The following is a 26,912-nucleotide window of genomic DNA, read 5'->3' on the forward strand; positions in this document are numbered from 1 at the left end:
AGTAGTGCAGATGAGAATGAGATAGGCATCTTCAGGCAAGGATGACGTGAAAGAAAGATTCTGTGCACATTGTAGCTGACCTATTGTCAAGCTACAATAAACACAGAATCACGATTCCAACATCATGGGCCTGAAGTGTTTGGTCCCCCTAGGGAAGCCAACATAGTTTTTGTTACAACATCATTGACAACATCAGAGCTAAAACAAGGGCTGGTCCTTAGGGTAGAAACTGAAGAGGATACCTAGTTTGTAGAATATGTTTTTATCAACATGGATTAACAGTAAAATAATTGACAGATTTTCATCCAGAGTGATTTGTGAGTTGCAGACAGTGTGAGGACAATAAGGGCAATGGACCTTAGTTAGGCACATGAAAGTGAAGCGTCTTTTATAAGCCTAGTAGAATGACCTCAGTTTTTCTGTACTAAGACTTTTGTGGCATATCTATTTTATTAACATGTGTTTTTTCCAGTGCATTATTTGAGGGTGGACCCCTAGGTCCATTGAAACTCAGTTGTAGATCTTGGTGTTGTCAGTGTACCTGTAGTAACCAATGATGAAACTGTCCAAGACGTTTCTGAGAGGTACTTTGTAGGTATTGAAGAGGGCAGAAGACTACATATCGCACAAGAGATGCTAGTGGAGGTCAATAAGTAGGAAGCCTACTTTATGTACTGTCACCTGTTACAAAAAAAAAGAGGTGTACTATTTCATCACTGTGCTTCCCAACACCCCAGATGCATTAAAACTATTGAAGGAGAATGTTGTGGTCAACTGTTAGAACTTTTATCAAGAGACATCAGTGTGAAGCCTAGCCCTGGTCCTATGCAGTGAGGATATTTTCTTGGATATTACTCAGAGAGGTTTCAATAAGTGGCTGCCTGTTGAACCCAGAAACAAAGTCAATCAAAAGAATGGATTAACTCTTGTGTAAATTAGAGTTCTGCCTTTGCTATGTTCTTGGATACTTCGGCCATGCAGGCCGGACAACTTAATAGTCTGTATTTTTTTTTTATTTGAAAATGTTCATAGTACTTGACTGCAAAACCCACATGTCCCTTAACTTGTTCTGCACTCTCATCACTACTGGATTCAGTGTTTTCAAAACAAGCAATGATTAATAGAATTGTGTCTGTGTACTGTAAGCACTGTCTAGGAAATGTTAGTTTTGATTCAGAGAGAAGAGGAAATGAGGTAAGCTTCACCATCATTGAACAGCAATATAAAATGTATTCACAAGGCCAGATTTTGACTTGAGAAACAAAAGCATGGGTGAGTCCTAAAGATTGCAAAATAATAAAATTGGTGTCTGCGTTATGTATGCCAGCAGGTAATATGACAAAGCTGTTTAACAAGGTTCCGTAACATATTGTCCTCAGATATCACATATTCCCTGTGTTATACTCTCAAAGAGGGAGTAGAATATGAGGAAGGAAATAAAAGGTTCATAGTTCAGGAATTCAAGTAGAAGAAGTACCCCAGGAGTACAGTTTTAGGGCTTATTTATTTGCTGCCAGAAAGTTGTGAAAGGAGGATTTTAAAGCCATGTTAGCTCAGTTCACAAATCCCACAACTCCTTCATTTGAGATATTTAATTTCCTTAACCAAATCTTATATCTTCATCCGAAGAAATTCTGATAAAAACATTTTTGCGTAACTGAAATTGCAATGTATCATAGTAGAACGCAATATATATTTTTAATAAAAAGGTATCAAAACCTATGGTGTTTGATTAATTGGCATGTACCACTTATTGCTTCATGCCCAGAAGTGTGTTGTGGTTGGTGCATGATCTGCAACCCCCTGAGCCCCATTCCCAGTAATCCTTTCTAAGATTTAATGTCCTGCCTTTCAGATGTAGATTTGATCATTGTTTTGTAATTTATCTTGTTAGAAAGTGGGTTCTGATCTGCCTAATCTCACAAAATTTCCTAATGTTACTCTGCCTGGTTCTTGGATCTACACGATGAGTGAGGCTCCAAAATGGAACATCACCCATTGTGAGCTCTACTAAAATGGATATGAGTGCATTTTTTTTTAAAGGTCTGCTGCTGTGCTGCTGGGGTAAGAGGATTAGCACTTGTCGCAAGCGAACTCATTTGTGCAGATATGTGCATGCTGAGGAAAACTAATATATGAGACAGAACTACAGTCTGTAGCAGATGGGACATTTTGGCATGATCAGGCCTTATAATTCAATTGAGTATCCAATGCGAATGGTCCTCTTTCTTTGTGACCAAAGTAGCGTTTATCAAACTGTTGGATGCAAGCAGATTTTTGGTGAGTATTAAAAGTTCTGGTCTATATGTAAGTAATATTTGAAATGATTAGTCCTGTTTGTGCACCAGTACAAAGGTGCTGAACAATGTCCCCAAGTCTAGTTTTAAATCAAACCCTTGCAAGTACTTCCAAGCAAGACTCTGGGTGAACCTTACAGTATTTTTTGTAGCTGTTCTTTTACTTCACAATAGCATTTGAACAGAGAACATGCTCACTATATGTGATCATACACAACCATACCATATGTGTATCTCTTTCACACATAAATTGGGAAATATGGATGTGGCCAGAGATGCTGACTTTGGATCGGGGGAACAAGGTTTGACTCCCGGCGTTGACGCTCAACATCCTTTGATTCTCTGTGAATCACTTAATCTCCTGTGCTTATAATAAAATGAAACTGACCTTGTGTAATGTAACCTGGTGCTCATGTAAAAGGCTCCAACACCCTTTGGCGGTCCTAATGCTATATAAAACTGCAATGTATGTATGTATATATGGACCAGTGGAAGGCTCCAGCCGAAACGTGTTGGCCATTAATGCACAATTGCACTTTTGTAAAAGAAATAAAATGAAATAAAAACGACTTCATGGGGTATGCTGAGCTGTGCTGCCAGCTTCTTATGCCTACATATGTTGGAAATGTTCGACTCAATCATACTGGCAGTCAAGGGTGTACAAACTAAAACAATAAATATATATATATATATATATATATATATATATATATATATATATATATATATATATATATATATATATATATATATATATATATGCTGCAAGAACTCGTCTCAGTCTCCCAATGAAAACCGACAGCCAAATATGCAAAAGACGAGGTAGACCCGATTCAGTGCTTCTTTTTTATTTCATTTTAAAGTGCAACCACATCAGCCACGACGCGTTTCGGCAGATCCCTGCCTTGATCACATGACAACAGTGTCGTGGGATGCACCTCCTTTTAAAGTGCAAGTGCGTGAATGGACATAGAAAGTATACTATTTACAGCTTTCTTTCATTATTTTCTTAGTGTGATACGTAAAATACAGGTAATGATTGTAAAATACATTTGCAAAAGGTTATGCATGAGGGTTAAATCTCAAAAATATTTCAGTATAATATAATGGCTTATTGTTAACTGTATTTCAAATATCCATTCACTGAATACTACAGTGCATCACCGTGAATCCAAACAAAGAGGAATTAAAACTAAAACATTGTTCAAAACGTGATAGATAAAAACCTCTTTTTTCCAATAGACACAAAATAATACCCAATGTGAACAAAAAATTATATTTACACACAAATGTACCTTACCAAAAAACAATTCAAAGAACAATTCCTATTCTTCGTGTGATAAATACAAGGAAAATTATATATCTTTTTCTCAAAGGGTTCTTCCAAATAAATGCAACTAAATATACTTGTCCGAATGAGTGATTCCCACAATTGACCAACATCTACAGAAAATTGATGATTATTGTTGTTCAATCCACTCATGGTTCGTTTAAAATTGCATAAATAATTAAAACCCTATTAGTATCAAAAATATATATATATGTATGTTTCTCATTTTCACCTTGTAAAATCCATTATTTACAATACAAAACAAGTTCACAAAGTATTTACATCTTGGAAGTTATGGAGGATTCAAACTTTACATTTTTTACATTCTGTTGCATTGAATTGATGAAAACCACACAGACTTTTAGTGCCTAGTATAAGCAATGACTTCCCAATAATCATTCTAAAAATGTGTATAGATCCTCAGTCATATTGAGACCTTTTGGCTGCTTAGTGTCTAGGGTCAAGATGTAGTGTGTCTCAAGCCTTCGCAGCATGCCTTCCCTATCCCCTCCTCTTCTCTGCACGGGGACTGCGTCTATGATGTAATACCTAAGATCTTTCAGGTTTCCACCATGGACTTCATGGAAGTGTCTCGCCACAGGGTAATTAGGGTCATTATTGGTGATCGCCCTAATGTGTTGTAGGATCCTCTTGTGGCTGGGAAGCTTGGTACTACCTACATACTTTAAAATACAAGTGCACTCTAGTATGTAAACCACAAATTCACTTTTACATGTTAAGTGAAACTTAATGTTTTGTGGTTTAGAGCTGAAAGCTGTTAATATATATATATGGAAGAAAAGGTTGCCACCTAGGTGGGAATGCACTTACAGGTAGGAATTAATGCCAGCGCAAGGGCGCGAGCTGCGAACAGAGTCCCTTTCCTGCAGACGCGTTTCGGGCCAACGCCCTCTTCAGTGGCAGCACATGTGACATGACGGCAGCTGCAGGCACCAGTAAATACCCTCAGTGATTATGCACAGGTGTGAAACCTGAAGCAATGCTTTCTGGGACTGGTGGTTCGATAAAACCCAAGTGGGTCGCCGCCGCCATTCGCATGCAAAAAAAGTTTTAAAGGGATTGCCAATGTCCCCGCAAGCACCCCGCAAGTAAAGGCACCTCCTGTACCACAAAAAGCTGCCCAAATGAGGCAGCCGTGGACCCGCAGTTTGTCCGCGGATGTGCAAACCCGCGACCGTGGCCGGCCGCTAACAAATGGAAGAAAAGGTTGCCACCTAGGTGGGAATGCACTTACAGGTAGGAATTAATGCCAGCGCAAGGGCGCGAGCTGCGAACAGAGTCCCTTTCCTGCCAGACGCGTTTCGGGCCAACGCCCTCTTCAGTGGCAGCACATGTGACATGACGGCAGCTGCAGGCACCAGTAAATACCCTCAGTGATTATGCACAGGTGTGAAAGCTGAAGCAATACCTGTAAGTGCATTCCCACCTAGGTGGCAACCTTTTCTTCCATATATATATATATACACATATCAGGAATAAAGAAAATTTGAAGCACATACCTGCTCCCTGGGTCCGTGTCCATCTTCGACGAGCAGTGTGAGACTGTTGGAGTTGTTTTGGAATTTTGCATATATATATATATATATATATATATATATATATACATATATATATATATACATAAAACGATCACCTCCAACAGGAAAGGACCAGAGGACACAGCAGGGGAAACTTCGGCAGCCATTTATTCACGAAGTGCAGGCATAATGCATTTCGGCGAGTGTGCCTTCCTCAGATGCCTATTGCACTGAGACTCGCTCTTTCCCTCCTTTTGAACAATGATTCGGCCCTCCCATGGGCGGGAGTTCAGCTAGCTCCGCTGCTGATTGAGGACAGCTGCTGTCCCGATGTCGAAGACTCCAGTAACCAGCATGCACTGCCGCAATAAATGTCAGAAGCGGAGTTTTGGTCAGCGCTGTAGTGCCTTGACTGAAGGAGGGAGGGGTTTACTGACAACCAAGTGAGTCCCAAAATAAACCGTGTTAATGGTTGCCTTGGATCCCCAACGCCTATTCCACAATTCAGGGTTCAAGTGTGGTCGTGACGCAAAAGTACAGTTACCGTGCGTCTCCATTCAGTGACAGACTGCTGATAGCAGCGGCCACATTCCCCGACCCTTGCATGTGGCAGGCCTGCAATTTTCCAATCCCTTGGATGCCACAGAAGTTTGCCGGTGTTCTTACAGGCCACTTGATGAGGCGAGGTCCTCTCACACGTGCCACTGGCCAGCACGCGAAAATATACACAAAACGATCACCTCCAACAGGAAAGGACCAGAGGACACAGCAGGGGAAACTTCGGCAGCCATTTATTCACGAAGTGCAGGCATAATGCATTTCGGCGAGTGTGCCTTCCTCAGATGCCTATTGCACTGAGACTCGCTCTTTCCCTCCTTTTGAACAATGATTCGGCCCTCCCATGGGCGGGAGTTCAGCTAGCTCCGCTGCTGATTGAGGACAGCTGCTGTCCCGATGTCGAAGACTCCAGTAACCAGCATGCACTGCCGCAATAAATGTCAGAAGCGGAGTTTTGGTCAGCGCTGTAGTGCCTTGACTGAAGGAGGGAGGGGTTTACTGACAACCAAGTGAGTCCCAAAATAAACCGTGTTAATGGTTGCCTTGGATCCCCAACGCCTATTCCACAATTCAGGGTTCAAGTGTGGTCGTGACGCAAAAGTACAGTTACCGTGCGTCTCCATTCAGTGACAGACTGCTGATAGCAGCGGCCACATTCCCCGACCCTTGCATGTGGCAGGCCTGCAATTTTCCAATCCCTTGGATGCCACAGAAGTTTGCCGGTGTTCTTGCAGGCCACTTGATGAGGCGAGGTCCTCTCACACGTGCCACTGGCCAGCACGCGAAAATATACACAAAACGATCACCTCCAACAGGAAAGGACCAGAGGACACAGCAGGGGAAACTTCGGCAGCCATTTATTCACGAAGTGCAGGCATAATGCATTTCGGCGAGTGTGCCTTCCTCAGATGCCTATTGCACTGAGACTCGCTCTTTCCCTCCTTTTGAACAATGATTCGGCCCTCCCATGGGCGGGAGTTCAGCTAGCTCCGCTGCTGATTGAGGACAGCTGCTGTCCCGATGTTGAAGACTCCAGTAACCAGCATGCACTGCCGCAATAAATGTCAGAAGCGGAGTTTTGGTCAGCGCTGTAGTGCCTTGACTGAAGGAGGGAGGGGTTTACTGACAACCAAGTGAGTCCCAAAATAAACCGTGTTAATGGTTGCCTTGGATCCCCAACGCCTATTCCACAATTCAGGGTTCAAGTGTGGTCGTGACGCAAAAGTACAGTTACCGTGCGTCTCCATTCAGTGACAGACTGCTGATAGCAGCGGCCACATTCCCCGACCCTTGCATGTGGCAGGCCTGCAATTTTCCAATCCCTTGGATGCCACAGAAGTTTGCCGGTGTTCTTGCAGGCCACTTGATGAGGCGAGGTCCTCTCACACGTGCCACTGGCCAGCACGCGAAAATATACACAAAACGATCACCTCCAACAGGAAAGGACCAGAGGACACAGCAGGGGAAACTTCGGCAGCCATTTATTCACGAAGTGCAGGCATAATGCATTTCGGCGAGTGTGCCTTCCTCAGATGCCTATTGCACTGAGACTCGCTCTTTCCCTCCTTTTGAACAATGATTCGGCCCTCCCATGGGCGGGAGTTCAGCTAGCTCCGCTGCTGATTGAGGACAGCTGCTGTCCCGATGTCGAAGACTCCAGTAACCAGCATGCACTGCCGCAATAAATGTCAGAAGCGGAGTTTTGGTCAGCGCTGTAGTGCCTTGACTGAAGGAGGGAGGGGTTTACTGACAACCAAGTGAGTCCCAAAATAAACCGTGTTAATGGTTGCCTTGGATCCCCAACGCCTATTCCACAATTCAGGGTTCAAGTGTGGTCGTGACGCAAAAGTACAGTTACCGTGCGTCTCCATTCAGTGACAGACTGCTGATAGCAGCGGCCACATTCCCCGACCCTTGCATGTGGCAGGCCTGCAATTTTCCAATCCCTTGGATGCCACAGAAGTTTGCCGGTGTTCTTGCAGGCCACTTGATGAGGCGAGGTCCTCTCACACGTGCCACTGGCCAGCACGCGAAAATATACACAAAACGATCACCTCCAACAGGAAAGGACCAGAGGACACAGCAGGGGAAACTTCGGCAGCCATTTATTCACGAAGTGCAGGCATAATGCATTTCGGCGAGTGTGCCTTCCTCAGATGCCTATTGCACTGAGACTCGCTCTTTCCCTCCTTTTGAACAATGATTCGGCCCTCCCATGGGCGGGAGTTCAGCTAGCTCCGCATATATATATATATATGTTGCTGCTTGTCACAGTTTTCCAAAGCAAGTGCAGCGTGACTCAAATACGAAGTCAGCTAGCTCCTATGTATATTCAAACTCCGCACACCTCCAGTAAACAGCATCCACACTCACAATGTTACAAGGGTAAATGTTTTATTCAAACAATTCCACCATAACGCATTTCGCCCAACACTCACAGCCTTGATCACACATACAAGAGCATCATTTGTCAGCTTCTTTATAGTAATCACATTAATATTTCATAATTAACACAAACAAAACACTGATAGTTTTTCTCTAACTTTAGTGAAAAAAGGAATTCCTGAATTGATCATTCAAAATTTAAATTTAAATAATGATCCTAAATATTTTTGGCCAGATTTATGTGATGTATAATACATTATTTCTTGCATATTCTCATTCTCTTTACACATTGCAAATTCTGCCCCTGTGTGTATTTTTCTATTGAATCTTACTTTTGTCGAGAAGTATTGCCCTAGTGGGCCTAAGTCCATCATGAGTGAACACTACCATGCCTAACTAGCTTGTCTAGTAGCCTATTCTGGGTGGTTTGAACTACAACCTCACCCACTCATAATCAAATAAAAAAATGTTAAAAGATTTATTTTTAATCCCTTATCTATACTGATAACCATTATCCATGACTATAGTTACCACCCAATATTAAAAGAGAAGAGGTAGGTATCAAAGATGTATAAACAATTCCTCCTCCATATTTCACCCAACTGGGGTCTTAGTATTAAGTTCAATAATGTAAAAGGACTCCAGTCTCTGCATCTGCTTTTCCCTGTTGCCCCCCAACCTGCCTGGGGGCTTCTTGGAATACCATGCAGTTTTAAAATTTTCAATTTTGACCTGGCAAAATCAACGTTTTACCAGGATGAGCCCTTCCTTTTTTAATACTTTGAAGTTACACCTAAGCTAGGCACTAAGGGCCAGATGTATGAAGCCATTCAGCATTTTGTAACAAACCAAATCGCTTTTTGGGGTAATTAAGAAATACTAAATGGGCTTTTCATGTGTACAAAGCTCTTGAAGCGATCTCAAATTGCGATTTCTACCCAGTAGAAATCGAAATTTGCAATCTTCTAAATAGGAAATCGCAAATAGGCATTACCTATTTGCGATTCCTATGCAAGTGTAGAAAGCATTTCCTAAATGTGGATTGGGTATTTAGGAAATGCAATTACCATTGACTCCAAGTCAATGGTAAGCATGTACAATTTAAAGAAAGCACTCAAAGTTTCTTTTTTTGAAGTGCGATAGAGGGATATATGCCCCTACGGCATATGTGTTCTCCTCATGTGCACCATTTTTTAAGGTGCATCACAGAGCTTTATGCTCATAGCCATCCTTGGTTTAGCATTTCTAAAATAGCGTTTTCCTATTATGAAATCACTATTTTGAAAATGCTACACCGGACCATTGGAAAGAATAGCATGAGATTTCCTATTTGAATTTCCTACTAGCGATTCGTACTTTGTAGGAATCGCTATTAGGAAATTGTCTATTTCATACATATCATTTTGCATTTCCTAAATAGAGATTTCTAAGGAGTCACTATTTAGGAAATGTTTTGTATATATGCCCCTAAATGCCCATAGGGAAGGGTGCATGATGTTTAAAATGAAAAACATGTATATTCTATGTTTTACATTTCCTGGCAGTGAAAAACCTCCAATTTGGTTATCAATGTGGCAAGGCTGCTCCTTCAAAAAAAAGCACTGGGTTGCATTATAACACCTTATAATGCTTAACTTCAGTTTAGGAGTAGGTAAAAAATTATTTAAGGACTCATTTTAATAGTAATTTAAAATCCAACATAATGGTAAATTCAAATTCTATATTACTATTTTGAAAATGACACTTCTAGAAAGTAGTAATTTTTTCTGTCTGGGCCAAATGTGCCATTTTGTCATTGCTCAGTCACCAAAGAACTAAATGGATCCTTAATTAGGTGTGAAGTAGCTTCCAGAGTTGAGACAAAGGGAGGGTGGTGTTGACATCTCCTGACATCATTGCCATCTGGTTGTGCCCATGAACTTAATTAACTTCAAGTGAAGCCTACTCTGTCACAGGCAGATGTAGCTCATGTCTGGGCCTGCCCCTAGAACCGGTTTTGAGTCACCACAAGGGTGGGTTTGTTCATTGTCATATCCACACCTCTGGGTGGCCACATAGAGCTCTGCACAGGTAAAAAAGGTATAGGCCATCTTGGTTTTGAGTTGGGAAGAGTACAGTTTTCAGTAAAGACAGTGAGTGGGGTCCCCCTTGCAACGTTTGCCCAATTGGTTTGGGAGTGACCAGGTGTTTCCCTCACCCACAGGCTGGCATTGGGAAAATGTGGCACCCCCAGTAACTTCTTCGGAGCACCTTTGGACCTGTGAAAGACAGAAAAGAGACTGCACCTGCTATTGTGACTTGTGAGGAGACCCCCAAATGTTGGACCGCTCCCACTTGTACCCAAGACTGTGAAATTGACTCCATGGGTCAGTTCTCTGACCTTTTGTTATTCTGCATGGACACAGAAGCTGCAAGAAGTCCACTTTCCTGAAGAGCACAGCTGACTATTTCTAACTGGACCTGCCCTGGACCCGTCTGTTGGCTTCTCCTGGTGGTGTTCCCATGTCCTGGGGCCCTTGGAAAGGTGTTGGAGTGTACTTTTCCTGTCTAATCCTAAATGCTGGAAATTAAAAACATCTTGTAGAATTTCTGCCTGGAGAGCCGACAACAGACCAGGTCCTACTTGCAAGACGATACGCTGAAGCTGCATCATCGACAGGCTCAATTTCAGCGAATCTCGAGCTACAATATTTTTCACAGCACAAATCTGATTCAGCTGGCCAACACCTAGGGGTATCCAAAAACGTCAAACCCTTTCTGGCTACAGCCATCAGCCTTTTCCCGGTGAAGCAATCTGACTTTCAGAAAAGAGACTACAGGCCTGATTTAGATTTTGGTAGACTGGTTACTCCATCACAACGGCGACGGATGCCTCTTCCAACAAAATATAAATCCCATAAGATATTATGGGATTTATATTTCACCAGACAGGATATTCGTCACCGTTGTGAAGGAGTAGCCTTCCGCTAAAATCTAAATCAGGCTCTAAATCCAAGGGTATAAATCTTCACAGGATCCAATGCCGAGCAGCATCAGATCGACGTTGACAACTTCCTGTGTGCGGGCTCTGGAATTTTCCTGCTTGTACCTTTTTTCTTTTTTACTGTTTTAGTACTTTTAAATGCTTTACACATTTTCTTAAGTTAAGCCAGTTTCGTTTGTACCATAGCTACCAAGGGTTGAGCTCAGGTTAAAATGACTGAAACCTTTACTGAACCTAACAAGAATAGTGAAATTATTGCTTGTGGTAGACTTTTACATTTTTTGTCATGGTGTTGTAGGGTGATTTAACAATGACATCATTTCATTTAATTGTTTATTAGATTCCAGCCTCTGTGGGCCTTAATTGAATCAGTCCCCTTCTTTTTGGTAAAAAATAGGGTGATTTAAGGCATATAGGGAAGAAACTGCTCTTCCACACAACTACACCTTAGAGTAAGTGTTTTTGTTTGCCCTTAAGGTTGTCTGTATCTGTTTTCCAGTGTATTTCTGCAGACTGCACATATGCACACCAGTTAATAACTCTGCTTTATGCCCTAAGGGAAAATGTTTAGCATTAGGACATGTACTTCATGTGCAACTGGAAAATTTCTGGGGTTGCATGCATATGCCATCTTCTGATGCTTAGGTGCAAATGTGATCTCTTTATTATATTTTAAGTATTCTATTTTTCACCTTACCTATAGCAATGACCATGTTCCACAGAATGTTATGCCAATAACACATATGGACATTATGGACACTACGTGTTAGTTGGATTAAGCAAGTAATACATTCAGCCCACCCAATATTGCTGGAGATGTAGAAGGATTCAACTCCCCATGACATCCTTTAACTAGCAGTCTGTCCAACTGATCATAACCCGTCAATTTTCCACATGATTTCACAAATAAGAAATACTTTATCAAATGTTTGATGGTAAAAGTATCATTAGATTTTGAATTTTATTCCACATGAATTCATCTATAGTGATATTTCTGTTGTTTCTCTACATTTTGTAACAATATTTTCCTTTGTCTGCCTAGGTGCAGTTGCAAAGGAATTGCTGTCAGGATAACCTTAAAGTGTACTTTGTGAGGAAGGGTGTCAGGGTATACAATAATTATAATTTTGCCATATTCTGCTTGTTTTAGATCCCACGCATTTATCGGAAAGGGCTGTCACACTTATTTGGAACCACAATAACTGGGGGACCATTTCATACAATCATGTAAGTAAATATTTGAACAGTTAGTATAGTATTCATGCAATAATTTCTGGTGGATTCTAAACTGCCTTGTCATTCCACTGAATACAAACTTTAAAGTGCATTGAAAAACAGTCACAAATTCCAGAAACTATTTTTTCAAATCACTCCCAAAATAAAGGCCCATTAGTTTTTTCAGTTGCTACATGTAGAATATTTCTAAAATCACAAATAAGGGTATATTAAATTATAGATTCACCAGTGAAGTTGTAAGAAGTACAAAAATGGCACATTTCTCAAAGTTAGAGGTTTGTGTACTTTGAACAACTTTTCCTGGGAAATGTTTTTCTGGAAGAAAGGTTTTGTCAGGACAGTTTCTTAGACAATGTTCTTGCAGTTTTGTTTTTATGAATGCTGTTCAGCTAGGGGTAGGTTTTATTGGGTATGTCTTCCTGCAAAGACATACTTTTAGCAGATTTGTGTCACCCTCTATATAATAATAACAATAAAATCTGAACAACTTTGTAAAGTTGTTGCAGGTTTATAAAAACTAAGTTTCACAAATGTGCAGGTCTGTAACCAGTGTAAGTTCCTCCCACGGGGTTCATACGAACATCAATTAACCACTCCTCAAGCCATAATATTACTTTCACACTGACCACAAGATTCTGGCCTATTGAATGAACATTTCGACAAAGATGGTAAGACTCTAAGCAAGATTGCTGTTGATTTCTCAATTGAGGGACAGGAAAAGGTAAAAAATCCTTGTAACCTGTAGAGGGACTTTAATTTGTCTCAATACCAGCTGGCTGGGTTTGTAAAGTGAACATTAGGATCTGAGGACACTTACTGGAGTGATTGGAGAAGGAAGTCCTGAATATTTTATTTTAGCAGACATGAAAGGAAAGTAGCAGACAATAAGAGCATAAAACCATGAGAAAATTAAAATCAAGAGAATTTGTTCAAATCTTTCTCCGTCAGCATTCTGCTGTAATTATAAAACATTGTATATTGCTGTGTGTGTGAGTGGTTCCCACAGGGTGCAGGAATTTAACAAAGAGTTTAAAAAACTGAAGAGGAAAAGGTGTGACAATCCTAGATAATGTATCACTGGGGAAAACTGCAGCGGGGAGATCTGCAGAGCAGAGATGTGTTCAACGAAGAAAGAGAGCCTTTAACTGAAATGATTCTTGGAGGAAAAAGAGTGCAGCAGGGATTTCAGAACTCCAAGTTCATAGGACAGGCTACCTTATGCTGACATCCAGGCCTATTCCACGGAGAAGATCTCTGTCCAAGCCCATTGCTCTCCCTCCTTCATTTTCTGGGAAACTACAAAGTGCACCCACTGTAACATGAACTATCCCACTGAGTCGCTTCTGCTGGTGAAATCCACCGACTGCATATGGTGATTAAAACCGACACCCCAAGCTATTTCAAGAGGCATTTAATTGGTGAATACCGACCATACATAAGACAGGCCATTTATGGAAAGTTGACAATACAATAGACGATGTGTATTTGTTTCTTTTGTTTTTTCTCACAGGCCTTCTTTGTCTCCTAGACCCTTCCTGTATCTTTTATGGTATTTTTCATGGTTTATCCACACACTTTCTTACCTGGGAATGGGATTAAACTAGGGCCTTTATCAGAAGGAACAGCATGAATGTTAGAGGAACGGGAGTGGTGGAGCGGTAGCAGAAGTGAGGATATCCACTGTATATCTTCAGACAAGCAAATTTGTCTACTTTCTGCTGTATCCCTTGGTTCTAAGTTTTTTTGTTTTCTCAAATAGCTATTGTGGAATTGCGTACTGCAGAATTACTGGGGCTCTAGGTGTGTTATTCGCATTTACATTAATTTAATTTGTAAAGCAGACATAATGTTAGACACAAGTTGTTTTGAAGCCACTTAGAAATTAAATAGTATCACAGAATATACACAAAGCAACAAAATAGTTTCCAAAACAAATAAATAACCAATGCTGAAATAGCATCAGGAAATAGTCTATATGTTTAAGGTGGGTAGCTTTTGAGACATAATTTTTCTGATAATTGACAAGGTGGGCCACTTTCAATAGGAACAATGAAAATGTGCTTGAAAAGGTGACCATGCTTTTTTTGTAATAGACTTTTTTGTTCTAGGGTACTGTGCGCATGCCTTATTGTGATAAATATGATACTGAGGATTTGCAGCCTCGATGGAGAGACAGTTGTGTTGCCATTGGCTCTAGTATGTGCGTGGAGCAATGTGATCTATTTTGCTCGTGGATCCAGTCACCTCGGCCCTTTGTGTATCATGATTCAAAAGGTATGTGCTTAAAAGGTTTTAGTATTTGGAATAAAAATACATGTGCTTGTTGATAATCTCTGTATTCTATGCCTTGATTCATGTAACCCATATGTATGTAAGATTCTAATAGATTGTCATCAGTCTCCATTGTTAACTCTGTTTATTCAGTCCTATGACGTAGCATCAGTGGGAAACAAAAGTTATTTCTCCCAGTTGTTCGATCATAAAGGGAAACACTTGCTGCCACTGTGCACCGCAGCCACTTCGATCTTACCGGAGAGCTGGAAGCACGCCCAGATCAACACATTACTCAAAAAACCCAAGGCTGACCCTAAGGACCTCAAGAACTTCTGACCCATTTCCCTGCTCCCGTTCCTGGAGAAGGTCATCGAGAAGACCGTCAACAGACAACTGACCCGCTACCTTGAGGAGAACAGCATCCTGGACCCGTCCCAATCTGGGTTCCGCAGCAACCACAGCACCAAAACTGCCCTCATTGCCACCACCGATGACATCAGGGCCCTGCTGGACAACTGCAAAACCGCGGCCCTCATCCTCCTGGACCTGTCAGCCGCCTTCAACACTGTCTGCCACCACACCCTACACACACGCCTCCACGACACTCGGGTCCGAGACAAGTCTCTGGACTGGACCACTCCTTCCTCTTCGGCAGAACCCAGAGCGTCCGCCTCCCCCCTGTCTGCTCTGAAGCCACCAAGATCATCTGCGGGATACCCCACGGCTGATCCCTCAGTCCGACACTGTTCAGCAACTACATGGCTCAGCTCGACCAGTCGCCCGGCTGCATGACCTCAACATCATCTCCTATGCCGATGACACCCAGCTGATCCTCTCCCTCACCAAGGACCCCCTCACTGCCGAAACCAAACTCCACGAAGGAATGAAAGCCGTCGCCGAGTGGATGAAGAACAGTTGTCTGAAGCTGAACTCAGACAAGACGGAAGTCCTCATCCTCGGCTCCACCCCCTCAGCCTGGAACAACTCCTGTTGCCGACCGCACTGGGAACAGCACCAACACCCACCGACCACGCATGCAACCTGGGGTTTATCCTCGACTCTACTCTCTCCATGACAAAGCAGGTCAACGCCGTCTCGTCCTCCTGCTTCAACACCCTCTGCATGCTCCTCAAGATCTACAGGTGGATTCCCACCGAAAGAAGAAGAACGGTCACCCAGGCCCTCGTCAGCAGCAGGTTGGACTACGGAAACGCCTTCTACGCAGAAGCCTCGGCCAAACTCCTGAAACGACTTCAACACATTCAGAACACCTCTGCACGCCTGATCCCCCACATTCCACGCCGCAGCCACATCACACCCCACCTGAGAGACCTCCCCTACCTCCCCGTCAACAAGAGGATCACCTTCAAGCTCCTCACCCACGCACACAGGGCACTACACAACACCGGACCAGCTTACCTCAACAGACAACTCACCTTCTACACCCCCAACCGCCAGCTCCGCTCCGCCGACCTCGCCCTCGCCACTGTCCCCCGCATCCAAAGAGCGGACCTCCGGTGGCAGATCGTTCTCTCACCTCGCCGCCAAGACCTGGAACACCCGCCCCATCCTCCTACGGCAGACCCACGACCTGCTAATCTTCACAAGACTTCTCAGGACCTGGCTATTCGAGCAGTAGCAGCAACCCCCCCCCAGCGCCTTGAGACCCCCACGGGTGAGTAGTGCGCTTTACAAATGTTCTTATTGATTGATTGACCCAGTTCTGCTAATGCCCCATGGAGGCAGTAGAATGGTGACAGGCTGTTTCGGCTGCCGCCTTATGCCTCTCATGGTCAGCGGCGGCTCCTCAGCTAAGGCGGAGGAGCGTAGTTCCACTGAGTGTAAAAGGAAAACTAAAATGATAATAAGGCAACCTTACTAACGTTACCTTATTATCATTTTATTTTTCTCTATGGAGCCCGATTCGGGTTTAGGCAGGGTGGGGCTGGGCTGTGTCACAGGGAGAGGGAGGAGTAGTGGTATAATGTGCATTTAAGTGTGCATGATGGTTTGGACAGCCGGGTGAAGAACATGCACAGGCTTCCACCTGTCTGAGCACCGAACCATGGTGCTCAGACCAATCACGATGCCACTGTCGTGCTGTTGAGAGCTGCATTGTGATTGGTTTAGAGAAGTCTGGGAGCCTGTGTGCTTCCTGTTTCCTGCGTCGGACGCAGGAAAGGAGGCAGCCCTTCAGGTAAATGAACTTTTATTATTATTTTTTTAAATCAAGCCTTCTCCTGCGCCCCCCCCCCCCCCACCACTACTTTTCAAAAGCGCCCGCCACTGCTCATGGGCCTCCACAGACCCACAAAGGCAGAAGAATGTGGGAGGAGCTCTTCCTCTGCCATCCAATAGATTCATTGATGGACGCGGCCTTTGCTGTCCCACCCAGACATCAAAAACATGCTTTGCTGAAAAGCACAAAAAGTTGCAAAATGTAACATGGCCCAGTTGTGGAAATCAGATGAGGTTCATACAGTTGAAAATAGGAGAATGAAAATGAAGTACATTATGCACTGGGAAGCGTCTTTTTTTTATAACAATGTGGGTGTAAATGAAAAATTTCAGAGAATGTGGGGATTACTCCATGGGGTAACCTGATGGATCATAAGTATAGTCAGGACTGAAGATGACATCTGTGAATGTACTTCTTTTTTCCCCAGCTTGCAAATTAATAAAAAGGCAAGCTCACTAGGCAGTGCATTATTTGTAAAAAATGAAGTGCCATAGTCCAAAGGAGTCCATAGCAGCTGGCACTGCCCGACCTTCTGCCACTTCTGCCAAATGCCATGAACAGCAGTACATATGTCCTAGTTTAAAATACGTTAAACTGACACCTAGAATTTCTGCAAAAAAATAGGCACACGGGGCCACCATGGGGTGATTAAATATACGCTGGTGTTTGGGGTGAAAGGAGGGAATGCACAGTTGGTGGTATGGAAGAGTGGCGGGACACCAGCTATTAATTTTTCGCATTGGGTTGGGAACAGGTAGCAGGAACACAAGGGGGCATATTATCAAGGGATTTATCTCTGCTTTTTTGGCTTTAAAAGCCATGAAAGCGGAGATAAAATTATCTCCCTATCAGCAACAGGGTGCTAACACGCAAATTCGCATGTTAGCACCATTTTTCTCTTTGCTTCCCCTTGCATCTCTAATGAGATGCAAACGGGGCGTTTCAGAGAAAAATAATAGGAGAAATGTTGTTAAGCGACATTTCTCCTATTATCAAGGATATCGCTAACCCTGTTAGTGACAAAAAAAGCAGCGCTAACCGCGGTTAGCGCTGCTTTTTTTACACCTGGTATTTTCCTGACTTAGCCATGATATCCTATGGAAGGTGGATATCACGGCTAAGTTTGTAAGCCCCTATCATCAAGCTAGCGCCAAACTTCGAGAGATTATCGTTGGTTTTCCAGCGATAATCTCTCATTTGGCAGTTAGCGTGAGGATTTTTATCACTTCTGAGATAAACGTCGCTAATAGCAAGTTATCTCAGTGATAATTTCCGACGATGCTTAGCGATAAAAAAAATCGTTGCAAGGCCTAGTTAGCGATAACTGTCACTACTCGTTGGTAATATGCCCCATAGTACTTTATAATATGAGAGGGGGAGGGGCTAATGCCAAGGACATGTGGGTTGGATGACTGGACATCTGGTTATGAATGGCTCTCCCGTGACTCCTTTCCCCAACACTGCTCTTGTGAGCAGTGGAAGATGGTGTGGGGCAATACATCACATAAAATTGCAGATGGGTAACTGTGAATAAAGAGGGTGGTTTTATCCTGATGTTCTTAGTGATATGGACAACTCAAGCTTTAGTCTTGCCTGTTTCATGTAACTCAGAAGCCCTCTGTGAAAAGTTACTCACAGCTATTCACTAATAATTTTTATAAATTATAGATCTGCATGTTGCACTCCATATGTCTGTAACATTCATACGCTGCTTCTTTGTTCTAAATAATCTGCATATTTTAAGTAATGATAAACTAATAAGCAATCTCGGCACATAGTAAAAGGTGTATGCGATGCATAATGCAGGCATAATTCCCACACTGTGGCTTATATTTTAAATTGTCTATCTTACAATTGTCTGCATTTGGAATGACAGTGAATGTATTCAAGCATTCATATTTTCATCAAGAAAGAAAACGAACTGTGGTGTCATGTTGCATGGCTGTCTTAGTTTTGTTTAATCAGAAAGAAACTTGAGAAGCCACTGAAAACCTATGCACCCAAATGAGACCTGCCTGAATATGTAACCAGAACAAAACATCAGTTCAACTACCTCACCTTAAGACCCCAAATCAGTACGTCATCAACATTCAGCAGACTAAAGCACACGAAAAACTACAAACCTGCCATATAACCAGGGCTACTGGAATGATGTGCCAGGGGAGCACCAAATTATGCAACAGTGTTGACTAACTTATATGTCAAGAAACGGCAAATTATGTGGCATAATGTGCCACATTTTTTGATAGCATTACTTCATTGTTTTGTCATTTCTCCACATGGTAATTCTGTCTGGGTCAAAGATTTCACCTCTCCACAGCCAGTTTAACACCAAACACATAAATATGCAACTGAAGGATGGCCAGTTACCAGTTGCAAAGGGGTCTTCCAACACACACAAACACATATCGCCAAGTTTTTAGTATATTTTGGTCACCTTGACTTAGAAACAACACTTGTTTGCTGGAATCTGCGGATTAAACAGCAGGTGGTGGATTTTGTGCTAATGCGGCAAAACATTAATTATGCAACAACAAAAAAGCAGCAGAATTACATAATTCCAGTGGCCTTCCATATATGACCCAATAAACATAACTTGTTAAAGCTGGGCAAGAGGGCGAGCAAGACACCGGATACAGGAACAGAAATCCCCTTATTCAATGTGAGAGGAAGTAGGTGGGTCAACACAAACAGGTTAATGTTATGAACGCACAATTAACAGCTGAATCGACATGGTGCTGATGTTGGAAATCAGATAAGGGCACAAAAACACAGCAAGCATAGATTCGAGGAGACAGGAGGGTTGCTGTTTAGTCTGAGCACACAAGGAAAGGAAAGAAGCAGCCGACACCGTCCTAACTAAACCGTAAACAACCTTTACGGCGCGGTCAAAACACCACAGTACCAAAAACGCAAGTCGTTACCACGACTTGCACCTAGAGGGCGCTCTAGACTAAGGAATAGTAGATTTACTATTCTAACACCTTCCCTACTGTACGTAGGCGGGAGTTGGAATAGTAAATTATACTATTCCTAAATCCAGCACCCTACAGCGCAAGTCGTGGTAACGACTTGCATTGTAAAAACTGTGTTGTGATGTACCGCGATCATTTTGATAGCGTCGTAACATCATACATCCACCTCCTCTTGTTTCACATGGTCTGCTTACCATCTCCTCCCTTTGCCACCCATCGAACTTCTCCACCTTCCCCTTCTGCTCTCCCCTGGACGTTTCTTTTCTTTTTTTCTCTGCTTGTTACCACCTTTTTTTCCTCATTCCTTCCCTCTTCCTCCACTTCTCATCAAAGCAAGGGCCTCCCTCTTCCATTATCTTCACTTTCTCTACTATTCTTTATCCACATCTGAGAGCCACTCCTCTCTAACTTACCCCTTGTGTGAACCCCCTTGTGCCATGCCTAGCATTACCTATTTAGTAGCCCTTTTTCACCTCCTCCATTACCACCCACCCATGTTTCCCTTCCCCACCTTTTCCACCTTTCCCAATGCACTCCTCTCTGCCACCTCCAATTCTTCTTATCACATTTTCCTTTAGTAAACAGATTTCTATTGCTTGTTTAAGTCTATCTGACAAACATATTGCTATTCTGTGATGAGCAAGTGTGTCCTTTAAAAAAAAAGGAAAGCTGATGTGATGTAGTCGAGGGATGAACAGTGCTACTTCCTAAACCAGTGGGATCTAAACCAGCACACAGTCATCAATCTTCTTCAGTAGATATCTGCGATGTGCATGCCATACTGTCTTGCACATGGAACACACCTACCAGGACTCTATACTTAATGCTATTTTAAATGAGTTTGGTTTTACCTCAGCCATGAATAAGTTGCCCCCGGATAAGAGGGATATTGACCCTACCTTCACCGGGAGAGGGTGTGAGTCTTTTATTGATTTCATCGTTGCCGCTACACCTTTTTTCTCTTTTATTACAGATTTTACTATTCAGGAGAACGCTTACAGTGATCATAATCCAGTGTGTGTTTAGACTGACTGGCCCCGGGTGGTACAACCTTCTAAGAATGGAGCCAGGGGGTCCATGATAGCCGTGGAAGGGGAGAGGAGACTCAAGTGGGTACAGACCTTCCCGGACCAGTTTTATGAATCTCTGCTTGCTCAGTTTCATAAGGAGTTTGCCACTTGCCTAGACAGGCTGGCCAAACCATCAGACATTTTGGAGGCTTTTGGAAGTCTATCAGGAGTTATAGTTAATTTATTAAAGGCCTCTGGCAAACGTTGTTCTCATACTGGCTCCCCTCTCGACCCAGTCCCTGCTAAAGTCATGGGCAATCTTGCCCCTGTTTTAGTAAATCCTTTTCTCTCCATCTGGAACTCCTCCTTGTCCTGCGGTCAATTTCCCTCAGTATGGAAACAAGCCAGGCTAATTCCCATTCTGAAAAAACCGGCGCAGACCCTTCGCAATTTAGCAACTACCGGCCCATATCACTCCTGCCTAAGCCTGCCAAGGTACTGGAGAAAGTGGTACAGAAACAGTTGGCTCAATACCTTGAATCAAATCAGCTGCTACATGATTCCCAGTCCGGCTTTAGAACCGGCTACAGCACCGAGACGGCGCTGCTAGAAGTCTCGGAAATCATCAGGGAATCAGTGGATAGGGGCGAGGAGGCCATGTTGGTCCTCCTCGACCTATCCGCTGCATTTGATACTGTATCCCACAACATACTTGCAACCCGTCTTCAACAGCTTGGGGTCGGTGGTACAGTACTGGCTTGGACCAAATCTTTCCTGTCCAGTCGGTCTCAGAGGGTTACGATGCACCCATTTGAATCAGAGGACAAACCCCTCCTGTGCGGCGTGCCCCAGGGTTCCGCCTTGAGCCCTTTATTGTTTAACGCCTATGTGGCCCCTCTTGCCAAGGTAGTAGAATCTTGGGGTGTCAGGGTGGTCTCTTATGCTGATGATACTCAGCTTGTTTTTTCATTTAGAGACCACTCTGATTCCTTTTTTCCAACTTATAAAACTGCCTTGGCAATATCTGCACATGGATGTCAGCAAATCACCTTGCCCTTAACACCGACAAAACTGAGGTTCTCTTCTTCAGCCAGAAATCACCCCCCCCTTCAACTCTATGGTGGCCCACCGTCTTGAATCCCCCACCAACGCCAGTACATGCTGCCCGCAACTTAGGCTTCACATTTGACAACACCTTGTCTGGTAGCTCCCAAGTCAACAAAGTTGCGGGGGCTTGTTTTACCAAATTGCGCATGATCAGGAAGATCTTCCCCTACCTCCCTCAATCATCCCGCAAAACGGTTGTCCAGGCACTTATCACGACACATCTAGACTATGCCAATAGTCTTTATGCAGGTGCCCCCCAATATCTGATTGACCGTCTGCAAATTGTTCAGAATGCCGCAGCTCGGCTCATTGGTAATATTCCTTCCCGTACTTCGGTCAGAGCATACCGGGATGAGCTTCATTGGCTCCCTATAGCCCGGCGCATCGACTTTAAAATCCTGATTCTGGCATTTCGTGCAATTCATGGAACTGGCCCGTCCTATCTGAGCAAACGCCTTAAAATTTCATCCTCAGTAAGACATCTGAGATCCAACAGCCTTCGTCTACTGATCGTCCCAAGATTCAGGCTCTCCCGCAGTGGCGTCAGAACTTTCACCGTCACAGCTGCCAAGCTCTGGAACAGCCTACCTCTTGACCTCAGGTTCATCGAATCTGAGCCTGTCTTTCAACGTAAACTTAAAACCTGGTTGTTTACAAAACGGTCATAATGTTCTTCAGCATTTCTTATTTCTCTCAGTTGGACTTAAACCTGGTATCTCCTTCGGGGGACATTCAGGTAATCTTAGCGCCGGGACACCTCCGCCGGAGGTAGCCGCGCGCTTTACAAGCTTCTAAATAAATATAAATACTGGCCCAAAATGGTTTGACTCTGAGTGCTCTCGTCCTTCCAGGAGATTGAAGGAAGTTTTGAGTATCATACCATGGGACCCCCTTGTAGTTATGGGATAATGTAAACAATATAAGGTCGCCTTACAAAGTTTAAGTCCGCTCTGAAAGAGGAGGCCTGGTCAGATTTGATAGAGACCAGTACTCTGAAGAATGGCTCCAAGTTCCGGAGCATTATTAACGAACATTTTCTGCCAGTAAATAGTGCCAATTTATTGGATATGCATAATAACGAGGATGACTGGGTAAGTCACTTTGAGAATATGTTTCAGACTAACCTTATTTTGCAGGAACCCCAGGTTATTGCTGTGAGTAAATCTGAGGTTGTGTTTACAGCACAGGAAGTAAGAGCAGGCATAGTGGGGTGTCTGATGGGATCCCCCAGACCTCTATATTTCGAACTTGAATATTTGGGTACCTGCTCTCACCTCAATCATTAATGCCGCAGTTACGATTGGTCGCCCAGATACCTTGGCGTTATCCACCATTGTCCCCGTTTTCAAAAAGGGAGATCAGGATAACACTCATTGCTATAGGCCCATCTCCCTTTTGGATTATGTGGTAAAGGTGGTGCAACGCATGGTTCTAGACAGGCTTTCGAGCTGGATAGATCGAGCTGGATAGATGATAATAATATACTGGCTGAAGTCCAATATGGTTTTTGTCCTGGTTGCTCAACGATGGACCAGTGTTTATATATTTATGGGATTTTGAACAAGTACACTGTTGCCTGCACTGGGCACCATCTACTTAGCTTTTATGGATCTGTCTTCCACGTTTGATTGGGTTAACAGATCCAAGTTTTGGCAGATGATGCTTTCTAGTGGCATTGACAAAGCCATTGTCCTGTTTTTAAGGGATCTCCAAAGAGACACCAAAGCTGTAGTTCGCTATTTTAAAGATCTCAAAGTTACCCGCCAGTTTTCTATCCAGAGAGGGGTCTGTAAAGGGTGCATTCTAGCCCCTTTTCATTTTAACCTGTATAATAATAATCTGTAGCAGGTCCTCCTGAAATCAAAATCTGACTGTTCTCAGGTGGGCAAGCAAAGTTTGCCTGTCCTACTGTATGCTGCTGATGCTGTCCTCATGGCTAGGACAGCGAGGGGTTTGCAATCTCTGCTGAACTCCTGTTCATCTTATGGAGGCTCTGGACCTTTTGGAGAATAACAGTAAATTGTCTGCAATGCAAGTGGGCCTCCGTCTACCTAAGTCCTATATATTTGTGGTAGGGACTGTGCCGGTCCCTAAGACCGATTTTTTTCCTACCTAGGGGTAATGTTTGATGTGACCTTGAACTGGTACCCTTTGATAAGTCATAAGAAAGGGGACTTTATTAGGGCTATGGCAGCTGTTTTTAATTTTGCTTCCAGTTTGGGAAGTAGGCCCATCAGGCCCTTTTGCAGATTTATACGGCTAAATGCATTTCAAATGTGATCTATAGCAGCAAGATCCCGCGCTGTATTGAGCATGATGTATTGCAAACTGTTGAAAATACCTTCCTGAGACAGATATTTGCTTGCTGCAGGGCACTCCATCCTTCATAGCTCATGAAGAATTAGGGATGGCCTTTCTTTCAGATATGTTGGCTTATTGTCCTTTATCGTTGTGGATGAAAATCTAGCTCAGAACGGGAATTGCCCTAGCAAAGAAATGTTATGGGGCTGTCTTTCACTTGACCATTCTAATCGTATTTGCTGGCTTAAGTATGTTAGGGAAAATGTTACCAGTATGGGAAGGGCAGATCTATTTGAGAACCCGGAGAAAATTTGTAGGAAGGATCTGTATTGGGTGAAAGAGAACCTTTTCAAAAGGCGTATGTGGGCCAGAGAAGAAGTGGAGCTGAGGAAGCTGAGGCCCAGATTCATCAAACTAAAATCCGCTCGCAAAGAGGCAGATTCTCAGAATCTGCCCCTTTGCGAGCGGTATTTTTGCATTTGGGATGCATCATCCGAAATGCAAAAATCGCAATTTTAGAAATTGCTAAATTGCGATTAATTGCATTTAAGGAATCTCAAATTGAGATTCCTTAAATGCAATGCATGAAAGTTTTTAAAATAGCGAAATCGCTAATAGGGCACGCAAATTATACTTCATGGTTATTTGCAAAAACTTTGAAAAATGCACTAAAGTGCATGTTTCAAAGTTTCATGTTGCCACACACATGCCCTATGGGCATGTGTGTGCGCAACATATGTGCACATATCAATTTCAGGGGCGCATCAGGGTGTCCTTTGGACACCCCTGCACCCTTGAAATCTCAATCTCAATTTGCGAATCGCTGATTGCGATTCGCAAATTCAGATTGTCTTCCCATTCATTCCTATGGGCCTCTAGGCCCATAGGAATGAATGGGGAGGTATTGCTTAATTGCGAGTCGCAATTAAGGAATTCTAAGAAATCACTATTTTTTAAGTGATTTCTTGATGCATTCCATTTTGCAATTCCTTAATAGCGAATCGGTATTTTTCGCTATTAATGAATCGCAAATTGGGTTGTTGATGCATCTGGGGGTGAGTGTCCATGGGTATTCTATACTGAAAGCTGTGCCTTTCACTGAGTCCTCTTTTTTGACTTAAAAGCAACCATGATCGTTTTTTATTGACTAGATTTTGATTGAACCTTTTTCATTATCTTCTGGCCCACACCTGTAGGGCGCACAAAGGGCAGAGCCTACTACCCTGTGGGTGGGACAGGAAGTCTCCACAAGACATGATGCGCTTTTTAATGTTTTGTAGTTTTTATGAGGTACCAAGAAAGTTATATTATCCCCATTCTTAAAAAAGAAAGTTTTAGAAAGGTTAGACATGCAGTTAGGCTCAAGTCCAGTTGCGATTCATTTTTATTGATAAATCTTGGACACCGTGGTGAGATGAGGTTGTTTTAATATAGTCCATGCTATTAATTCTGTACTTTTTGGGGCCATGATTGATATTTTTATTGCTTTTGATGTAGTTCTCACTAATAATTCTGTATTTTATTGGACTGTGATGATGTCTTTTTATTTCTGGATTTCTCTTTTTTTTTTACATAGCTCTTGTCTTTTAATTTTGTATCTATGGGTCTATGATTGACACACTGTACCATTCCTTTCAGTCTCTGCTTAGCACCACTTTCAAATGTCACCAGCCGCCACTGCCTGCACATATAAACACAAAGCGTTTCCCCAACATGGTCTATTCCCAGTGATATCTGGAATTGGAGACTTTGGAGATTCTGTTTGGTGAAATACTCCAATTAGGATATGCAGTGATTAAAAAAAAGAGATAAACACTGTTGACCATGGAAGAAGAAAAATCATTTGTGGGCGGACAGAACAAAAGTCCTCCCCATTTAATCTCATAGCTTTCATACCCTCTAACTAGACTATGATGGCCACAACATCATCTGACAAATATATTTGTTATTTAGACATGGGCGCTCCACACTGGAAGCGCATAGGGAAGCTCTGATTTGATAGGTCACATAGTGGAGGGTGTTGCACTGGTGGCAGCGACATGGGCAGCATTTTACAAGAAAAATGGGTATGGGTCCACTAGCGAAATAAAGCCACTGCAAAGCTCAAACATCTGTAGGTTCAGAAGCAAAACCAAGGAGAAAGTTTCAAGTAGATGGAATTACCTACAGTATCAAACTATATAAAGCTTATAATTTAAACAGTATGATCCCACTTGTAGTCATCTGTGCTAACAAGACATGGTGATGCTGATTTCACCACAGATGGAGCTGAAGTTGAGTCAGGCTTCTTGAGGCTTATGCATGCAAATTGTGGGCAACACCGACATTGTTTTGTGCAAGTGATTTGTGTACTTTTAGTTGATTTGTGTCAACAGTTGGATTACCAATGGGGTTGTAGCTTTGTAGAAGGACTAGATAATGCTAGGATGGTGAAGATGATGATAATGCACATGTGAAGAAAAGTGTGTGCAGTGTGAAAAACTGGCATTGGTGTTCAATGGACAGAACTAGCCTTGTGGCAGTGGGAAAAGGTTGTCCTGGCTGGAAATATGAGGAGCAGGCAATTATGAGCAGTGGAAGGAGCTGGCAAGAGAGCCCATGATGCATAAGCAACTAGTACAGGTGCCAAGGGTGTGATGCTGGCCCTGTTGTTCAGTGTACAGAGCTTACTGACACTAG

At 43.0% G+C, this 26,912-nt stretch overlaps 1 protein-coding gene across 1 annotated transcript in view; it reads left to right on the forward strand.

Moving 5' to 3' along the window:
- The window catches only part of LOC147683933 (transient receptor potential cation channel subfamily V member 6-like), a 201,188-nt gene that overhangs the window by 142,144 nt on the left and 32,132 nt on the right, over window positions 1–26,912 (forward strand). Inside the window, exons 10-11 of the mRNA XM_086944925.1 lie at window positions 12,242–12,318; window positions 14,436–14,601. Of these exons, the coding sequence (XP_086801051.1) occupies window positions 12,242–12,318; window positions 14,436–14,601 (243 nt within the window). The remainder of the gene's footprint in view (window positions 1–12,241; window positions 12,319–14,435; window positions 14,602–26,912) is intronic.

Source organism: Lissotriton vulgaris, chromosome 11 (assembly GCF_964263255.1).
Source record: "Lissotriton vulgaris chromosome 11, aLisVul1.2, whole genome shotgun sequence".
In the NCBI taxonomy this organism is placed as follows: domain Eukaryota; kingdom Metazoa; phylum Chordata; class Amphibia; order Caudata; family Salamandridae; genus Lissotriton; species Lissotriton vulgaris.